Here is a 19,474-nt window from a genome sequence, read left to right as displayed (position 1 = left end):
TTGTTTAGTTTAGATTCAAATTCTTTCAGTTTAGCATCAAATGCTTTCAGTTTAGCATCAAATTGTTTAGTTTAGCATCAAATTCTTTCAGTTTAGCATCAAATTCTTTCAGTTTAGCATCAAATGCTTTCAGTTTAGCATCAAATGCTTTCAGTTTAGCATAAAATTGTTTTGCTTAGCATCCAATTGTTTCAATTTAGCTTCAAATTGTTTAATTTAGCATCAAACTGTTCCATTTAGCATCAAATTAGCTTAGCGTCTGATGTTTATTTAGAGTCAAATTGTTTAGCTTAGCATCTAATCATTTCATCTTAGCATCAAACTGTTCAGTTTAGCTTCAAATTGTTTGTTTAGTTTAGCTTCAAATTGTTTAGTTTAGCATTAAATGCTTTCAGTTTAGCATCAAATTGTTTAGTTTAGATTCAAATTCTTTCAGTTTAGCATCAAATTCTTTCAGTTTAGCATCAAATTGTTTAGTTTAGATTCAAATTCTTTCAGTTTAGCATCAAATTGTTTAGTTTAGATTCAAATTCTTTCAGTTTAGCATCAAATTGTTTAGTTTAGATTCAAATTCTTTCAGTTTAGCATCAAATTGTTTAGTTTAGATTCAAATTCTTTCAGTTTAGCATCAAATTGTTTAGTTTAGATTCAAATTCTTTCAGTTTAGCATCAAATTCTTTCAGTTTAGCATCAAATTGTTTAGTTTAGATTCAAATTCTTTCAGTTTAGCATCAAATTGTTTAGTTTAGCATCAAATTCTTTCAGTTTAGCATCAAATTGTTTAGTTTAGATTCAAATTCTTTCAGTTTAGCATCAAATTCTTTCAGTTTAGCATCAAATTCTTTCAGTTTAGCATCAAATTGTTTAGTTTACCATCAAATGCTTTCAGTTTAGCATCAAATTGTTTTGCTTAGCATCCAATTGTTTCAATTTAGCTTCAAATTGTTTAATTTAGCATCAAACTGTTCCATTTAGCATCAAATTAGCTTAGCGTCTGATGTTTATTTAGGGTCAAATTGTTTAGCTTAGCATCCAATGATTTCATCTTAGCATCAAACTGTTCAGTTTAGCTTCACATTTTTAGTTTAATATCAAATGAAGTTTATCACTGTAGAAAAAAGCTATGCAGAATCATGAGTCAATTCATCAGCGATCTTCTTGTGCTACACAGTGTAGCTAGCACTATGATGCTTTGCTAGCCGTGTGCCGGAGGCGTAGGGGAGGGGCATCAAGGCACCAATAAACACTGCAATTTCATTTCATGCAACTGGCCAAGAAACTTTAGTAAAGCTTCATAAGAACACCAACACAAACACCACAACAGCTTGCATTTTAGCCGAATAGTTTCATCCTCGACGCTGCTGCTGCTGCTGCTGCTGCTGTGTGAAGAACATAACAAAACCTCCTCTGCTAATGAAACCATCTGAACACAACAAGAGTTCTCCGTCAAACTAATTCACAGAGCACTCAGCAGGATTATGATTACAATATCATCCAATGATGAGCTTTTTTCAAACAGACCCACAGCGATACGAGCGTAACGACAAACACCACGATCTTAACTAGAACTGGCTAGAGATTTCCACAGCTGTGATGAAATGTTAAAAGCGCGAGGAGTTCAGAGCGCTCGCTGCATTAAACGCATGCGTCATGAACTTCGGTTTAAACAGCCAGTTAACATTAAATCTATTAACCAGCTGAAACGTATTACAGCGCGAGCACCAGAGAGGCGAGGACCCGGGCCCGCTACGAGAAGCGTGCTGGGACGTCACGGTGAAACATCTCAAATCTCACAAAGATGCGTTCTGTGTCCTCCCGTCCTTCTGAGTCCACTCTATCAAGGAAGCCTGGAAAGACCGGAGACCGGTTCTTCACCAGAACATAAGCTCGCTGTTAGTGCTCTTAGAACTGAGAAACAGCCACTCTCTCTCTCTCTCTCTCTCTCTCTCTCTCTTTCTCTCTGTCTCTCTTTCTCTTTCTCTTTCTCTCTCTCTATCTCTCTCTCTCTCTATCTCTCTCACTCTGTCTCTCTTTCTCTCTCTCTCTTTCTCTCTCTCTTTCTCTCTCTTTCTCTTTCTCTCTCTCTCTGTCTGTCTCTCTTTCTCCCTCTCTCTCTCTCTCTAACTAACTCTCTTTCTCTTTCTCTCTGTCTGTCTCTCTTTCTCCCTCTCTCTCTCTCTCTAACTAACTCTCTTTCTCTTTCTCTCTGTCTGTCTCTCTTTCTCCCTCTCTCTCTCTCTCTCTAACTAACTCTCTTTCTCTTTCTCTCTGTCTGTCTCTCTTTCTCTCTCTCTCTCTCTCTCTCTCTCTCTCTGTCTCTCTCTCTTTCTTTCTCTCTCTCTCTCTTTCTCTGTCTCTCTGTCTGTCTCTCTTTCTTTCTCTCTCTCTCTCTTTCTCTGTCTCTCTGTCTGTCTCTCTTTCTTTCTCTCTCTCTCTCTTTCTCTGTCTCTCTTTCTTTCTCTCTCTCTCTCTTTCTCTCACTCTCTCTCTATTTCTTTCTCTCTTTCTCCCTCTCTCTCTCTCTCTCTTTCTCTCTCTCTCTCTCTCACTCTCTCTCTCCCTCTCTCTCTCTCTCTCTCTCTCCCTCTCTCTCTCTCTCTCTCTCTGTCTCTCTCTCTCTGTCTCTCTTTCTCTCTCTCTCTTTCTCTCTCCCTCTCTCTCTCTCTCTCTCTCTGTCTGTCTGTCTCTCTCTCTCTCTCTCTCCAGTATTGCATCCGTTTCCATCAGTGTTTTGACTGTAGCATGTTTGACGTTGCTTGTCATTGTTAATTCCTGACTGTTTTCGTCTCGGTCTACTCGTATCGTCTCGGCCAGCGGTTTGTTTGCCGTTTTGGTTTCAGTAAAAGCAGAAAACCTGCACTCGTGTACACGCTCTCTGACTTTAAACACGACTTGGGCCGACGTTTCTTTAACGTTAAATGTTCAACAGGGGAAACAAAATAAGTAGTAATAACCAGTAATAAATTCCTCATCATGCTGACATCACGACACGCTGGCCGGTATCGGGAAAACGGGAAAGTGAAATAAAAAAACAAACAAACAAACCTGAAGCGAAACGTAGGACTCGTCTCTTTAGCAGAAACTGAAGAGAAACACTTTTACACTGGAATAAAGGAACAGGACTAGCATGCTAGCGGTAATTCAAGGAACAACGCTAATGCAACTAAACATACACTGGGGTCCAAAAGTCTGAGAACGCTAGTGAAAATGTCTATTATATTTATTATATTTGCATATCAAAATATGCAAAGTGTTAGCTGTCATCAGGCGTACTTTTGTTATTATTCAGCCCAGGAGGAACTATAATAGTTCTTTACGCTTGACAGCAAAAGGGCATCCACTAAAGTTCTTCTCATTTTTGTCGATGAGATGGTTTTTACGAGCGTCACTGTTAAGCCAGATAATCCGGCGGGGGTTGGGGGGGGGGGGGGGGTATGGTTTGGTACTTCTAATTCTGTTTTCCTTTGTTTTGTTTTTTTTTTCTTCTTCTTCTCAATGAAATATTTGTGAAAGGGAAGGGAGGAGAAAAGAGAAAAGGTAAATGAATCACATGAAAATGAATCACATGTAAATGAATCACATGAAAATGAATCACATGTAAATGAATCACATGAATATGAATCACATGTAAATGAATCATATGAAAATGAATAAATAAATTAAAACAAACCAGATAATCCAGTCATTACGGTCCAGTCATCTCCGTAACAGGTTTAACTGGACTGGACAACAAAATACTGACGTCTATATGTTTTACAGTCTGACCTAATATTAATGTCAGATAGAATTATTGGCACCCTTCGTGAAAAGCTTTGTTGTTTAACTGATTTTATTTCTCTGAAACACTGTTTCCATCCTCTGAAGAGAACAGCAGCACTGAGACTCTTCTTGTAGCATCTAACAATGTTGGAGACACATCTAGACTCTCGTCCATACATAACATCTCAAATAAAACACTTGGGTGTGTCTCAGTCAGCTCCCTAGGTGGTGGATCAGTATATCGTGTACACGAGTTCAGGCGCTGGTAAGGCCCGTGACTCACTACACATCGGGACACCGATGACTCGGTTTCCGGCGACACGGCGACGTCCTGGCGTTGTAAAACCTCACCACTGGTGTTTATCAACACCAGGAAGGACCGATATCTTTCTGACATTAAACACCATATAAATTTGTTAGCTTAAATCCCACGCCTTTCTGTCATGGTACTTCAAGCAGGATCGTAGGCTCGCTAGTTTATTTTTAAAAATCATTAAACGCGTAAAAGTTGTTAGACTCGAACAAGCCATATACAGAACGTCGAATAAAGTTAAAAATCAATAACGCGAGCGATCATTTGAGAGCCACAACAACGTTAACGAGCTGAGAGTTCGTCCGCCATTTTGTTCGAGCTGAGAGGCTTCAGAAAACGTCGCGTCATTTCCGGTAAGGGAACAGAGTGTAGTGAGCATCGACGCGCCCTGGTTGTTGCGGTGCATTGTGGGGATTTTTTTACGGAGCGAACGTTCCAGTGCACTGGAAGGATTTTGCGATTGAGGCAGAGCTTAAAATCGCCGATCAGCGCCCTGACTACTGAACTACGAGCTGATTGAGACGCACGCAGGGGGTTTGTGTGCTGCAAACATACAAACATACAACGCTGATTTGGGATTTAGTTAAAAGCGCTGTCTTTGTTCAAATCGTAACCTCCTGGCAGAGGCAACAAGGTGTTAAGTGGGACGGGGTAGCTCATTGGTTAAGATGGCAGATTTCTGATTAGAAGGTCATGAGTTCTAATCCCAGCCCTGCCAAGCTACCACTGCTGGGCCCTTGAGCAAGGCCCTATATGAAGACAAGCAGAAACAGTATGTTGTATATGTTCTGATTTAAAAAGTATTGGCACCCCCCATAATTCACTTTTTCTGGAGAGAATAACAGCGCCGAGCTGCTTCCTGTTCACAGAGTCCCCCTTTCACATCACAGATCCCATGTCGGCGAAAGTCATGTGCTCGTGTTTTGGTTTCTGTTCCTCTCCTGTCATTGTTTTCTTACCCTATTATGTGCACCTGTTCTGTGTTAGATCAGTTAGTCTGTGTATACCCAGTTGTTTCTGTTACATTGAATGTTCATCGAACGTTATTGTGTGCTTCTTGACGGCCTTGTTTTCCAGTCCCTGCTCTGTGTGTATAGTATTTCCTGGTATTTCCTATACCTTTGCCTGTTTTGTTTTTTGTCTCTGACTGTGAATATGAATCATTTTAGTTTGTTGTTGTTGTCAGCCTGTGCTCTGACCACCTTCTGGATTTCTGACAACGTTTCTTGGACTGCCCTAAACAAAACACACATTCAGCCTTTACTAAGCCCACCTAAACACCCGTAAGGATAACCGTTTGCATTTATTTTAAATATAGACAATACTTTATAACACGTTAAAAGAGAAGATTTGTATGAGAGTGATTTAGTATTGGAGGATTGTCAGGAAAATTGATTTCACTGTGTGTAATATTTATTTAATATACAGTCATTTTTGTTCATTCTCTGGAACGGTGCCTATATATATATATATATATATATATATATATATATAGAAACGCACCCTTCAAGAGCAAATGATATGGCCGAAATGCAGAAGAGGTCTTGCCTACACCCTACTGAGTATTGGTCGGATGCCATGAGTAAAAGATTCGAACATTTGCATCCAGGTTTTTAAAAAAACTTTTTTTAAAAATTAGGCAAGTTGCTTTGCTTGTTAATCATTTCTGTCTTCACGTGTATTACTTTATTTACGTTATTAATGTTTATTATTATCGTCAGTGCTTGTTCGCATTATTCGAGAACTTAACGAAGGAACGTCCGTGAAATGAAACAGGGGCTGGCCGATATGATACGACGATATGTTATTATCATCATGAATCATTATGACACGATACACTTTCCTTTATATATATATATATATATATATTTTAAATAAATATATATATTATTATTTTTTTAAATAACAGTGACTAAGTTCTGATCACAATCAGCCGATTTGCCATTCAAGTTGTAGTACTGGGAAGCTTTCAAATTGTAAAATAACTATTTTAAACATTTTTATCCCTCCTTTTAAGTGTTCCTTTATTTTCGCAGCCATTACATTATCACTGAACTTACTTTTGCTGGTAGTCTGTTACCAAACCGATGCATATTGTTACCTCGAGTTTTCCGACACGGGAAAGTTTTCTGTGCTTTCCAAGTATGCCTTGGAATGTGTTCCTGCCTCACTGGAGGAATAAATAAATGCAACGGAATGATTTATTGATCTGATGGTCCTGATTAACATTCCTCGGTTTCACAACTATACCTGTTTCATTACAGTTAATAATCTTTTCATCTTCAATACAATAAGCTGGGACTTAAAACTTAAAAAGGAGCCGAATGTGATCATTCTGCTATTTCTATATATATATATATATATATACTTGAGAAACAAAAGGTCAGGACATACAGTACAGTAAGGCAGGGGTGGGGTGGGGGTGGGGTGGGGTGGGGAGGGGGTGGTGAGGGGAGGGGGGAATTTACACGGCTGCTCCTTCCATGCGGTGTTTACAGCGTACACAAGGTCACGCTCCTGGACGCCGGGGTTTTAGGTCACAGGGTGGAGAGAGTAAACACGCTGTTCTTTGAAAGGCTCGGCTCCTCGAGCTCAGCAGCAGCGTGGCAGAGAAAGCCCTATACATCACGCAGACTTTTAAGGAGCTTACAAGGAACTGGATCGTATGATGCCAGTTAATACCTCTATTTATAGATAATCCTATTTTAACTAAAGAGGAAAGAGGAGCCTGGGGTAAACATAAGGAAGTGTTAAATAGGGGAGAGTGGTGAGGGGGTGAGGGCCTTGTTTACCTAAACCTACAGCCGGGTAGAACTGGGAGAAAGGTTCTCGCTATTAATACTGAAGAGTGGCCATGTGGTGAGGGTCATATCCTGATCACAAAATCTTCTACAAGGGACACTGTGTTCATTTACAGGATGAAAAACAAAGACAACGTGTGTTTGGGCAATATATAAGGAACAAACCACACCGTGTCGTGCTGCTCTAGGAAAATAATCAATGATGCGGTGGTGTGATGAAGAAGAGTTCCTGTTATCACCCCAAGGTCGATTACTTTCCAATCACAGCATGTCTTAGTGTCTTGGTGTTCGTCAATTACGATTTTTATTTATTAAAGAATGAGTCGTCACACGTTTTATCCACATGTAGTTGCGTTTAATGTTGTGGAACGTCTACGAAACAAGTTAGTTCCTGTTCTCACTCACGTTATAGCAGCTGCAAACAGCAGAAACGACTCCTTCCATGAACGTTCGATCCATTCATTCTGAAAGAAAGCTCCAACAGTTTTTAATCGGTTTATGTGGCGCGTCCGCTGTACACGTCCGTGTGAATGAGCCGTTTCTATAGAAACGATAATATACTGTAGTAGAACGCATGCATTAATATAAAATAAACGTGCGATTGACTACGGTCTGGAGTCGCTCTTACGGAAAATTAATCAACTTCTGAGCAACTACGACTAAACAAATTCAGACAACGTGCTGCTATTTAACAAAGAAGAACGTTTAACTGTTGACATGAAGTTTTCTGTAAGAAAGATTTATTTAACATATATGGGAGGAGTCTTTGTAGAAGTCGTGGTTTCTTGGTAACATGGCAAGCCGTGTTTTATTTTTTTTTTAGATCTTATTAACTACAAGACAGAGAGAGAAAAAAGAGAGGCTGGTGAGGGAACACCTGGGCGTTCCACAAAATGAAATGCAACTAAAAATGGACATAGCGTCAGTGTCGTTTTTAAATAAATAAAACGTTTCAATTGTTGGCAAATTGCTGTGGTATGGTGAGGAAACAAATACTTTGGGTGTGGTGTTACAGGAAACTAATCCAGGTGGTGACAGTAATTCCACCCTGGAATCTTGTTTAATCCTAAGTCAGGAACTGAGTATCTGCAGCTGATGGTGTACGTAGTCTATTAGGTCATGCTTTCACAGAGCTGAGCTGATTTTTCCTAAATCCGGGAGCCAAGCCTGAGATGATGGATGGTGTTGCTTTAAGATTTACTCCAGATTTTGGGCTTGGTGGAAATACTGTGACAAATCAAAGTTGATACAATGACTTACAGTGTTGCAGCAAATTGGCAGCTGGCTCTCGGTTTCGCAGTCTTACTTTTCTCCTCCTCTGAGGTTTAAGCCAGAGGTTCTCAATGCCGTCTTCTAGGTTCTCCAGTAGGTCCGTATTGTTCTCGTGTTCTGGTTCGTAACACACCTGAGCACTGTAATAAAGCCTGTACAATGGGGATTACCTGGCGCAAGTGGGTTAGTAACCGGACCATAGAAAGAGAAACGTAGACTGGCCAGGATTCCTCAGGGAGTAGATTGATTGCATGTGGCTTAAAATGAAGGAGCAAGAAATAAGGCCAATACTCAATACTTTGTCATGTGTCTGTTGCGCTTATCTGATCTATTCCAGGCGAAGTTGAGAAGTCAGACCACAGTGTTTCCCAATCCTACAGCTATTATTAAAGAATCAGAGTTGGGAAAACACCAAAGAAAAAAAAAAACGCCTCAAGGCGAAACTAGGCCAAGACTGGGGACTAAAAAAACACACACTATACGTCCTAGTGAAAAACGAGGCAATGTTCAACCCCCAAGTGGAATCTTGGGTTTAATCCATCCTCTGAAGAATAGCGCCAAAGTTAAATACAACACCACCAGCAAAAACCGGGCTCTTATTCCCCAATTTGTGGCTGAAATAAAGAAATAAAGACATACTTTATATTTATACCTTGAATCCAACTCCATTAAATAAATATGACAAATGACATTGTTTGATTTTTAAATGTAGAAGTTTATGGATTTAAAATCTGAACAGCAGGTAGTTCAAAAAAAAAAAAAAAAAAATTCTCTCAATACTGAATCACATTGTGTTTCTAAAACGTAACGTTCGGAAGTTCGTCCTTCGAAGACGCGATGATTCACGCCGAAAGATTCAATTCTGTACGTTTTCTCAAACAGACCACAGAACTACGCGTATGCTACGTCCCAGACACGTGAATATTTATAAATAACACTTCAAAGAAATGATGATTTTGATCAGTTGTGTGTAAATCTGTCCACTGACTAGCACAACACCAAAAAAGGACAAACCCTTTTTTGGGTATACTTTAAGAATCCGTGCTTATCTGGGTTAAATACACGGCCAGAGACACTCGTTGTTATTGTTTCATGTAATGAATCACTGTTTCTTGGGATTCAGTTAGGACATCGTGTTTATCAGGGTTGATCAGACTTGTTTCCACATTTTTCCAATCTTTCTTTCCCTGGAGGGCGAAAGGTGTTTTTATTAAAGTATCTAATTATAAAATGTGAATATTTATAAATAATAATTGCACAAAATGACGCTATTTTGAAACATTATGTGGAAAATCTGACCACTGATTTCCACAGTGCACGAAAATAGATTATGTTTTTTTTTAAATCGAATTTTAAACCTTTTTGGGTTAAATACATAACCTGAGATAATAATGATTATAATTTTATGCAGCGATTAACGCTGAAACAATGAGTAATTCTTGGAAATGTCTTACTATAGTTACTGATGTTATGCCGATCAGTTTATGTGCTTAACTTGAAACATTTTTCTGTTCTTTTTTTCCCCCCAAAACATTGACACATGACTATTTAAACAATTCCCTGAAATGATATTTTGACAAATTCCTATGAGTAACTCGAGTGACTACACCCAGCTTAATGTTGTTGCTGATATTGCTTTTGGATGTATACTTTAAAAACAACACCTTTTTAGGCCAGCTGCATAAGCACGAGCTACTACATTTGTTTATTTGTTTATTTATTTATTTATTATCATTTGACATTAAGAACATGTCCTTCCCAATTCCTCCTATAAAAAAACAGGACGGTCGTCAAACTGACTGATGCAACACTTTCCTCAGGCGTGTTTAGCTAGCTTGAAACCAGCATTTCGGGTTGCATCAGCTTGTCACTATAACGACATGCAAATACGCTCTGATAGACCAATAGAAGTGGAGGAAATGCAGGACTGACAGCTTAGTCAACCAATAGAATGAGCAACAACGAGCACGAGCGTGCGGTGTGGGTATGGTTCGCGTGCAATAGGAATGTTTCACGTGAGGATTGGATGGAAAGACGTGAGATCCCGCCTCCTGTAGATAATGATTGGTTTAGAGTGCGGAAGCGTTCTGGTGACGTAACCCCATGGTAACGCGCTTACAGAATATATGAAGGGACGCGGACTAGCTTCATTTCATCATCCGAGGGAAGCGCGAGTGGTTCTCTTGAGCGAGTAAGCTAGGACTGACTATATGTATATATATTTTTAAATCTCGCTATTAATTTGAAGTATATGTAGTTAGTATACGCACTTTAGTTCATGTTTACACTTTGGAGACGGTTGGAAAAGATTAGTTGAGCGCCCGCTGAGCGGGTTTTTAAGTATTTGCTTTGATCTTGAGCCGAGCAGGCTAAAATGGCGTTTTAAAGCGATGATGCGGCGACACTAATGCGGCGGCATGCACCAGGCAAAACAAGCAGATCTGCGCAATTCCATCTTCACAACTGCCAAGCAGTTGGGCTCCAGTACCGTTCGCGGTATAGCGGTGAGCCAGCCGATACCCCTGCTCCTCGACCGGAGGAAGCTAGCGCTAGCGGGTTAGCCCGATTCGCTCCTGGAACGGTTTTATATCTGTTTTGCACGTCATCAAATAACTTCTCACAATGAAGCCTCAAGACATCCTAACCGGTAAGAGCAACCTGTGGATCTTCGGCTACGGTTCCCTGGTGTGGAAACCCGACTTCAAATACAAGCGCAGCCACGTCGGCTTCATCCGCGGCTACAAGCGGCGCTTCTGGCACGGAGACACCTTCCACCGCGGAAGTGACGAAATGGTGAGACGCGCTTTTATTATTTTATTTTTTTCCCCCCCAGCTTTAAACTTATTATATCCTCTTTTGCTTGTGGACACGCGTGTGCTTTAACGGGTTCGTGTTTGTTTTTATTTTTTGACAGCCTGGAAGAGTGGTGACTCTCCTGGAGGAGGATGACGTAAGTGGCACTTCCGGTTCTTCTTGCAAAGCAAACCGTGCGAAGTGTTGCCAGGGGTTTTCAGGGGAAAGTCGCTGAGGCGTGACGTCACGGGCCAATTAGCATATTCATCGAGTCGTAACGGTTATTTGCATATCAAAACGTTGCGTGGAGAGGGAAGGATTTCAGAAGTTTTTAGGGGTTTTTTTGTCACTGCAGCACTGTGGCTGGATGGATGGCTAGATTGATGGATGGATGGATAGAAGCAGTGGTAGTGAGGAGTCAGGAAATGGGTATGATAAACGGTTACAGATGGAAACACGTTTTTGTTGCTGTAAAAGCCACCAAAAAGGGAACATGAACAATGATCAGTGACTGCTCACTAGATTTATCTCTAGGCTCTTTTTGTTTTAAATAAAACACTTAAACTAACTAAATCTATCTCAAGTCACCAAGCTGGCAACACTGTAGCACGCACGCACACAATTTTTTAAATGTCCCGTTTGAGCGTGTAATCTAACTGCTTCTCCCACCTCTGCAGGAGTGCACCTGGGGCGTGGCCTTCGAGGTGACAGGCTCCCAGATAGAGGAGTCCCTGGCCTACCTGAACATCCGCGAAGCAGTACGAGGAGGCTACGGCACCCGTATGGTCGACTTCATCCCGCGTGACGAAGACCAGCCCTCGGTCCAGGCTCTGGTTTACATCGCTACAGAAGACAACCCGAACTACCTGGGTCCTGCGAGTACGGAGGAGATCGCTGCTCAGATCGCTGTGTGCAAGGGGAAGACGGGCTACAACGTCGAGTACCTGCTCCGCCTGGCCGAGTTCATGAGGCAGAGCTGCCCCGGGGTCGACGACTCTCACCTGTTCTCCATCGAGAAGGCCTGCCTCTCTGTCTTCACGCCTTTACTCCTAGCGTCCCAAAAGTGCACACCCTCTTTAAACTAAAAACACTACCTGTAAACACTACCTCTAAACCCGGTCCTCATTCTCATGTTTTAACCTTGCTCGCGTACGATGCTGTTTTATGCACACCCACTTCAAAACATTCTGTTTTTATTTTGCACTCCGAACCTGACAGCCGGTCGGTTCGTGCTGTACGTTCACTCGTGTCCTTGAATAAAGGTGCTTAAACGCAAACATGTCTCGAATTTTATTTACACCTCAGCAGCTCTCTGATTATATAGTGCAGCTACAAGCTTATATTAATGCAGCCCTTTGCATTCTTTAAAAAAAATATATATTTCTATAGTAACACACGTTTAAGATAACTACAAATGGATTTGAAAAGTACGTGTTTAATTAATGAATTTTAAAAAAATAGTGGGCAAGTTGCCGTGGTGTAAGAGGAATAAAACACGTCAGGATGTTCCCTTATCAAAGCGTGTGTGAGAACAGTAACTCCCCTACATCCCCCCCCCTGTTGATTGCGTCACTGGAACAGCGTGACGCGCAGAACCTTTTAAGTTTCTAGATGTCTGAACATTCATTACTTCCTCATTCGGGCTCGTTCAACTGCATCACACCTGTTACTCACACGCTTCATTTCCACTCAGAAGCAGGAACTGTTCTGGAGAGAAACCGGGAACTCGCTGCTCCTGGAAGTCCTGTGTTTACACTCTGCCCTGCTTATCAGGTCTGAAGGAAGAGATAAGAGAGGAAATGTGGATCAGTGGTTCACCTTCTCGTAGCTGTGTACAACAGTTTTACAGGAAGCCCTTTATGATCCGTCCCTTATACGGGATTTGTGTCGAGCGTTCAGAAATAAACGTGCCGCTTTTATCCGTACGAACGCTAACAAACGAGCTCACGCTCACCGAGATTGTGAAGGCATTAAAACAGTTCTAAAAGCACAGCTGTGGGTTTTGTGCCCAGCTGATGCCCGGGTCCGACGGCATACGTTGACATAAGGTTGTGTTACGACGTGTCTCAGAGTCACGGACTGGTAATTAAGCGTCATAGTGTATAATTAGACTTCATTGATTGATTATTTAATACATCAAAATGTCCATGTCTTTATGCTCGTTATATAAGGCTTAGAAAATATTGACGTTGGGTGTTTATACCGTTATCTTTTTAAAATATATATATATATATATTTTTAAAACCCCACCGTTAAGCCAAGACACTGGTAGATAAATCACAGAGAGATGCATTTAAAATAACTTTCGTTTTTTATTATCATCATCATCATCATCATCATTATTTCGGATTTACTCCACGTTAGTAAAACAACACTTTTCTTTCTCGCGTATGTACACGGTGACCTATAAAAATAGATGAGCATCATGGGAAATACGGAGAACGTTGAAAGGAGCGATCCGCTGTGGTATTTACAAACACTGGACAAATAAATCACGCTTCAGAGACAAAATATAGCCACATCCGCCCCGTCCCCGAAAAAAAAACAACAACAAAACAACAATCGAAAACACTGGTGCCACGAAAAAAATAAAAATAATAACGATGCATCTTCAATACGTTTAAAAATAAACAGCTCCGTTACAATTTACAGTTCGCACAAATCTTCATAAATTAATAGTTTTTTTTTTTGTTTTGTTTAGTTTTTTTAACTTAAGCTATGATACATTTTACATCCATCGAAGACTTTTCCAGGTCAGAAATATTCAGTGGAGTAGTGAATTTCTTTTCTTTTCCATCCATTTGTTTTTAAAGCAGCATCACATTTACTTCATTCAAAAAAAAAAATAATTAAAAAAAAAAACACCATTTTCTCCTGGCAGGTCATAATATTTATATATTAAGTATCAGAAGCGAATACTTCAATGAAAAAAGCTGTAAAGAGAAAAGTTTGGCGTTTTTGAACGGTTGATCTTTCACAATCTGGTGTGTTCGAGTAAACGATATTTGAAGTTTTTATTTATTTATTTATTTTCCATTTCCTGTTGCTGTGTTGTATAGTTGTACTGAATGTTCTTGCAAAAACGGCAGGAACAAAAACAACAACAAAAGAAGTATATATTCATGCTGGTGGCCCCAGAAACGAGTACCTGGTGATGGATAAGTGCAAAACTAGGAGCGATGCGTGGAATTGCAGTCGGGCGGTCGGTATCTCGTTCGTATTAAAACGTACGAAAACCACATTCGCATTTTAGCGGAAAAACAAAAACGATCCTACTTCACAGTGACTACAGGCCTGGGGAAAAGACCCCCCCCCACTCCCCTCCACGGCATAGGTAGACATCATAAACCATGGAAAACCCTCGCACCCCATGACTAAAATTACTGGCCGAACTAGAACGATAACCTCGGCGCGGTGCTACCGCTACCGTCCACCGCCGTGGCCGCTCGGAGCTTTGCCTCTCTTGGAGGGAGCGTGAAGGACGTGCGCGCTGCCGTGTGGAAGGAGCTGAGCGCCGGAGCCCAGAGATGAGCCTTTAACCTGGGGGGAGGACGTGCCCACGGGGATGAACCCTGCGGCGGCTGAAGATCGAGCGATCGCCGGCTGCACGGAGCCAGGAGCAGCGGCGATACCTGAGGGACGAGATTAACAATGGATCAAAAGGCGAATCAGACGTCACATGACCATTAAGGTGGACGTAATCGTGTTACATTGCTGAAGTTTGAGACGGACGGGGTGACTTTTATTCAGGTTTACTGTTAACCGAGTGAAGGATACGTTTATTGAACATTTACGGAAGGAGTCTCCAGTGTCAGAGGTAAAGCTGTACCTTTAAGTGTACGCTTTGCGGTTTCTCGCTAGCATTCTGTCTAGCAAGCTAACTATCTATCAAATGAACTAGCGGTCGACTTTAATTTTCCTTCAGCAGGAACCCACCTTTAGACACGCTGTACCCGTACGCCGCGTACGCCGCAGCCGAGGCAGCCGCCGCGCCCGCCATCGCTCCAGCCATCGCTGCTGCACTGCCGGCCGTCGACTTCCTCCCTCGACCCTTCCTGCTCGCGCACTTCCCGCCGGTGCCCGAGCCTTTGGGTCGCCCTCGGCTCCGAGCGGCTCTTCCTCTGCCTGGACTCGACACGTCTAGAGAAGAGACACCTGCAGGACAAACGCGGACTGACATCAGCTAGAACGTCAGATCTTAAAAACCAAAGCGAATTTTGTGGAGTTTGCTTTGCCTGTTGTTGTTTTTGTAACATAACGTCTCTATAATAAATAAATAAACAAACAAACAAACAAACTGTGAAAATGAAATCAATCGTGGAAAATTGTTCCACCAAAAAAAAACAAAAACAGGAAAAGGAAATTCGAATGCAAATGCACAATCGATTAAACAAATGCGTCGACTAAACTAATTTGCATACTGAACCTGATAGGCTATTAAAGTTTAATGCAGTAACACGTACTTGTCATATGTTCAACAGTAACTTTCCCGATATGGTTTTAAGACACTGGTTAAAAAAGGTTAGCGTGACTTTAATGACCGGAATGATCTGATCGATACTGTTCGGTCGACAAACAGTCCAGTTTCGTCATGGAAATAAACAAATAAATAAATTATAGCCAAAAAAATGCCTTAACGAACAGTCAGTTTACGAAGGTTTATTCGAGCTAAAATAAACACATCAGTAGTTTTGTATGCAGAGAAAATCCAACGTAAACCAAACTCTGCTTGAATGTGCTGAGTGGGGCCTTCTTACACTCTCGCTTGTTTTGTCTGTCTTGGGACACGAGCACAAGGAATTCAGGAGTTATAGCTCGTGTCAGTCTTCGCTCGGCTGTGTGTGTGTGTGTGTGTGTGTGTGTGTGTGTGTGTGTGTGTGTGTGGCAACCTCGTTCTCCGTCTTGGAAGCGCTACGCGGCGGTACGCGAGTCCTACACAAACACGACGGCTCCACAAGGACCGGTCTCTTTTAGTGTCTGGCTCCGAGCCCGTGTCCTGAGGGAAGGAAGGGCAAAGCGAAACGCCGCGCTGCTGAGGGCTGTGCTGGAGGAATGTGCCGATGAACCACAGGCAAAAAGCATCTCGATGGAGTTTATGGGTAGGACAGAAAGATGTCTTGGCGTCCCTGCTTGTGATGTCCGTCAAAGAGGATCAGAGAATGGAAAGCGTAAGACGCTTTCATTCGGGTCCACGAGAACTCTAGTGATCAAGCGAGTCGACTCTGAATCGACTCGATCTCCGGAAGTGAATCAAACACGACGGAGACAAAGCACACAGCCGTAGTAATGAGGACCGGCGGAAAGTGACACGCGGGATGTTATAAACTAGTTATTTATATCACTAGTGAATCATTTCCTGAGGGCTGGCTCGGTGTTCTCCTTGCTTGGGTGATTTTTTTATTTTTTTTTTATCATCGTACATATTTCTGACCAAACGACAAGTTTTCAAACGACAGTTTTTTTGTTTTGTTTAATTGTATGCAGTCTGAAACCAAACCAAACCAAACAGTAAACGGACCTCGAGCACCGATACACGCTCCGATTCGGACTCAAGGAACAGACGACTCGTTAATCTCACCCGAAAACCTCTTTGAACTTGCTCTAAGGACCATGACCGGATCTAGAATAAATAACGACGACTCATTCATGGTTTAAAATCGCTGGTATGAATCAGTAAAGACGACTAGGAGTCTCTTGGAACGTGTGAATTAGATATACGAGATGTGTTAACCGAGGAAATTTGCATAACGATCCTGATTGGCTGTTGTACCTTATGACGCAATGGCACGCGCAGTCTCGTGTTCAACAGCATCGACACTAACAATCGCATCAACACTTTTTCCCTTTCATAACATAACATACCATAACATAAATGTGTGTGATGAATACTGTGCAGGTCACGTTCTTAACTCTGTCCTATTTACCTTCAAAACCCAAACACTTTTTGAACGTTTAATCTCCACTGTGATATTTTCTTGGTATCGAGATATTGGTAGATTTCTCCCCACCGTTCATGTTGTCGGAGACGGAGCCGGTGCCCGAGGCGGGCGAGTTGGTGGGCAGCGGTTCGTCCACGATCACCAGCATGTCGCTGCTGCTCTCGTCGGCTGGCAGAGACCCCGGCTGCAGCTCGCTGCTGAGAGAGATCTGCGCAAACAAGTCGCCGTGTCAGCTTTCCTGTTACGTCTCAGCCAAACTCTTAGCAACAAATCCTTCAAAGCTTTCTGATTTGTCCTGTACATCTCTGTACTAATTTCTCCTCAAATGGCCTGCCTTGAGATTCAAGTGCCAGTTGCTTGCTGCAGAATAAACGGAGGAGGAAGAAGTGTGACGCGTGTGCCGCATGTCGTTCGCTCACCTCGCTGAAGGGGCTGGGCATGGCCGACTCCATGTCCACGCTGATGAACGAGTCCTCGCCGTCCGCCGACAGGTTGGAGTTGTCCGCCGACGGGGTGTACGGGATCACCAAGTTCACGCCTTCTTTCTTCTTCTTCGTGGTCTCGGCGTCCTCCTCCTTTTTCCTCTGGACGCAAACGAAGTACAGGCTCGTGACCCAGCATCTCAGGACGACTATAAGCGACTAGAACTGTAACTGTATCTGCAGAATGTATAGAATATGTAAAGGACATTTCTGGGCTGGATTACCTTCTCGGCGTATTTCTCTCTCTTCCTCTTACGGTCCTTCACCTTGCTGCTCTCCTCCTGCTGCCTCTTCTCCTCCTGCCTTAAACGCACTGCGCGCACACACACACACACACATACACACAATGTCTACATGACTGTGTATTCAGTCTAAAAACTGGAGGAGGATTTATACATTTCTTTATTTCTTTATTAAAATATGTTAAACCTGTAGTACAAACAGCGTGTTCATGTCCTAAACGATGCCGAGTTTATGAATCGAAGCAGTTTTGGAAGTGAAACGGACTGAACCGCGACTTTGTGTCAGGAATGTACACGGATCGTTCGAGCGTCAGATTTTCAGCTTGTTTTGAACTCGTGAACCGATGATTCGCCGGGCGCCGATCGGACGCCGACGTGTTTCTGAGAACGCCGACGTGTTTCTGAGAACGCCGAGATCTCGCGGGTGAAGACGCAACTCACGTTTTTTCTCCAGCTCCTCGTCGTCCAGCAGCAGACTGACCACCTCTTTGGGCTTCAGGGTGTCGGGTTTGAAATTCCCTCCTGATATCACCATCCTCTGGATCTGAGACACGGGACATGCGAGAGCGTGATTAGACTCAGGATCGCCGCTTTAAACTGGATCACGACCTACACCTGAGTCTCCGATTCATTTCTTTTCAGGGGATAAAGGGTAGAGTGTGTGTGCGTGTGTGTGGATGGAGATGATGTTGCTCTTCATACCTCGCTCTTCTCCTTGGCCCGCTGTAGGATTCGCTCCTCTATAGTGCCTTTACATATGAGGCGGTAAACAGTGACCTGTTTGGTCTGGCCCAGTCTGTGAGCTCGGTCCATGGCCTGCTGATCCACCGTGGGGTTCCAGTCACTGTCGTAGAAAATCACCTGCGGAGGAACGGAGGACACACACACACTCATCACACACACTCGTACGCCTTATACAAATTCTCCTTCTAGCCAGGGAGCGGATATTAATATTCATCAGTATGCTTTAATATTCAATAATATGCTAATGATATTACAAGAAAATTATCATACAAACTGATTTATTCACATTAACACACAGGTTTTCCCTTTAAGGTTAGAAAATCACAATTTATTCCCAACTTGCGAAGCCGTCATTGTTGTTATTGTTCCGCTTTCCCTCTGCTTTATTATTATTTTCCTTTTTTTCCTCCGTAGTTGTTCTTCTTGTCTCATTTACGGTCTTTTTCCGCTCTTTATGGTTCATCATTCATTTGATTTTTTTTTCTTCGTCTTCTTCTGTTGTCGTAGTTGCTGTCTGTCACTTTTTCCTTCCAAGTTTCAATAATTTAATTCTTTTATTTAAAATCGTCTCATTATTGTCTTTTTGTTTTATTGTTTATTCAATTTTTCTCTTTCTTTTCTCCTCTTGTAGTTGTTTTATTTACTCGTATTTTTTTTTTGTCTTTACTCCAGTTTCAGTTGTCATTGTTGTTAGTGAGCCTTTTCCCCCTCTATGCTTTATTATGTATGTTATTTTTTTCCTTGATCTTTTCTTCTGTCGTGGTGGTGGTCATTGTTTCGTTTTTTTTTTTTCTTTTCAATGCTGCTACAGTTTTTTTTTTTTTTTTTTTTTGTCTTTGTCTCTGTTTCTCACACAACATCCTGTGCTATGTGACTTTACACTTCTGTAAAGAGGGTTTTCGTCCCTGAAAATGGCGTGGTGCTGGTGTGGTCAATGGATATTGTCTGGGGTTTATTAACTTATTTAAAAAATAAATAAATAAATAAAAACACTGCAAAATGTGGAAAAATTCAAAAGTGGGTCCAGATTTACATTCCTCACCATCATTATTAGTTTCCCTGTACTTAAAAAGGTTAATGAAGATGTTTTGGTGGCATCAGGAGAACGTGATGCTCTCAGAAGTTTGAT

General features: G+C 41.9%; 2 protein-coding genes across 4 annotated transcripts in view; one reads left to right on the top strand and one right to left on the bottom strand.

Annotated features, from left to right (window-relative positions):
• The first annotated feature begins 10,286 nt into the window (after positions 1 to 10,286).
• chac1 (ChaC, cation transport regulator homolog 1 (E. coli)) lies at positions 10,287 to 12,215 on the top strand. The gene is made up of 3 exons (XM_053613749.1): positions 10,287 to 10,938; positions 11,060 to 11,095; positions 11,616 to 12,215. The coding sequence occupies exons 1-3, from the start codon at positions 10,768 to 10,770 to the stop codon at positions 12,021 to 12,023; spliced, it is 615 nt and encodes a 204-aa protein (XP_053469724.1). The 5' UTR covers positions 10,287 to 10,767; the 3' UTR covers positions 12,024 to 12,215.
• Positions 12,216 to 12,481: 266 nt separating this feature from the next.
• ino80 (INO80 complex ATPase subunit) overlaps positions 12,482 to 19,474 on the bottom strand; it is a 47,743-nt gene continuing 40,750 nt past the window's right edge. Inside the window, exons 30-36 of one of the 3 annotated variants that reach the window (XM_053613719.1) lie at positions 18,304 to 18,462; positions 18,043 to 18,145; positions 17,584 to 17,672; positions 17,297 to 17,461; positions 16,947 to 17,085; positions 14,875 to 15,093; positions 12,482 to 12,713 (exon numbers count right to left, since the gene is read on the bottom strand). In XM_053613719.1, coding sequence (XP_053469694.1) covers positions 12,628 to 12,713; positions 14,875 to 15,093; positions 16,947 to 17,085; positions 17,297 to 17,461; positions 17,584 to 17,672; positions 18,043 to 18,145; positions 18,304 to 18,462 — 960 coding nt within the window. In that variant the 3' untranslated portion in view covers positions 12,482 to 12,627. Of the gene's footprint in view, positions 12,714 to 13,184; positions 14,571 to 14,874; positions 15,094 to 16,946; positions 17,086 to 17,296; positions 17,462 to 17,583; positions 17,673 to 18,042; positions 18,146 to 18,303; positions 18,463 to 19,474 lie in introns of those variants that run through there. The other 2 variants (XM_053613718.1, XM_053613720.1) reach the window with 2 other exon arrangements.

This window comes from Ictalurus furcatus, chromosome 25 (assembly GCF_023375685.1).
Source record: "Ictalurus furcatus strain D&B chromosome 25, Billie_1.0, whole genome shotgun sequence".
NCBI classification, from domain to species: Eukaryota; Metazoa; Chordata; class Actinopteri; order Siluriformes; family Ictaluridae; genus Ictalurus; species Ictalurus furcatus.
The sequence above is the reverse complement of the archived record's forward strand: the minus strand, read 5'-3'. Positions and strand labels throughout refer to the sequence as shown.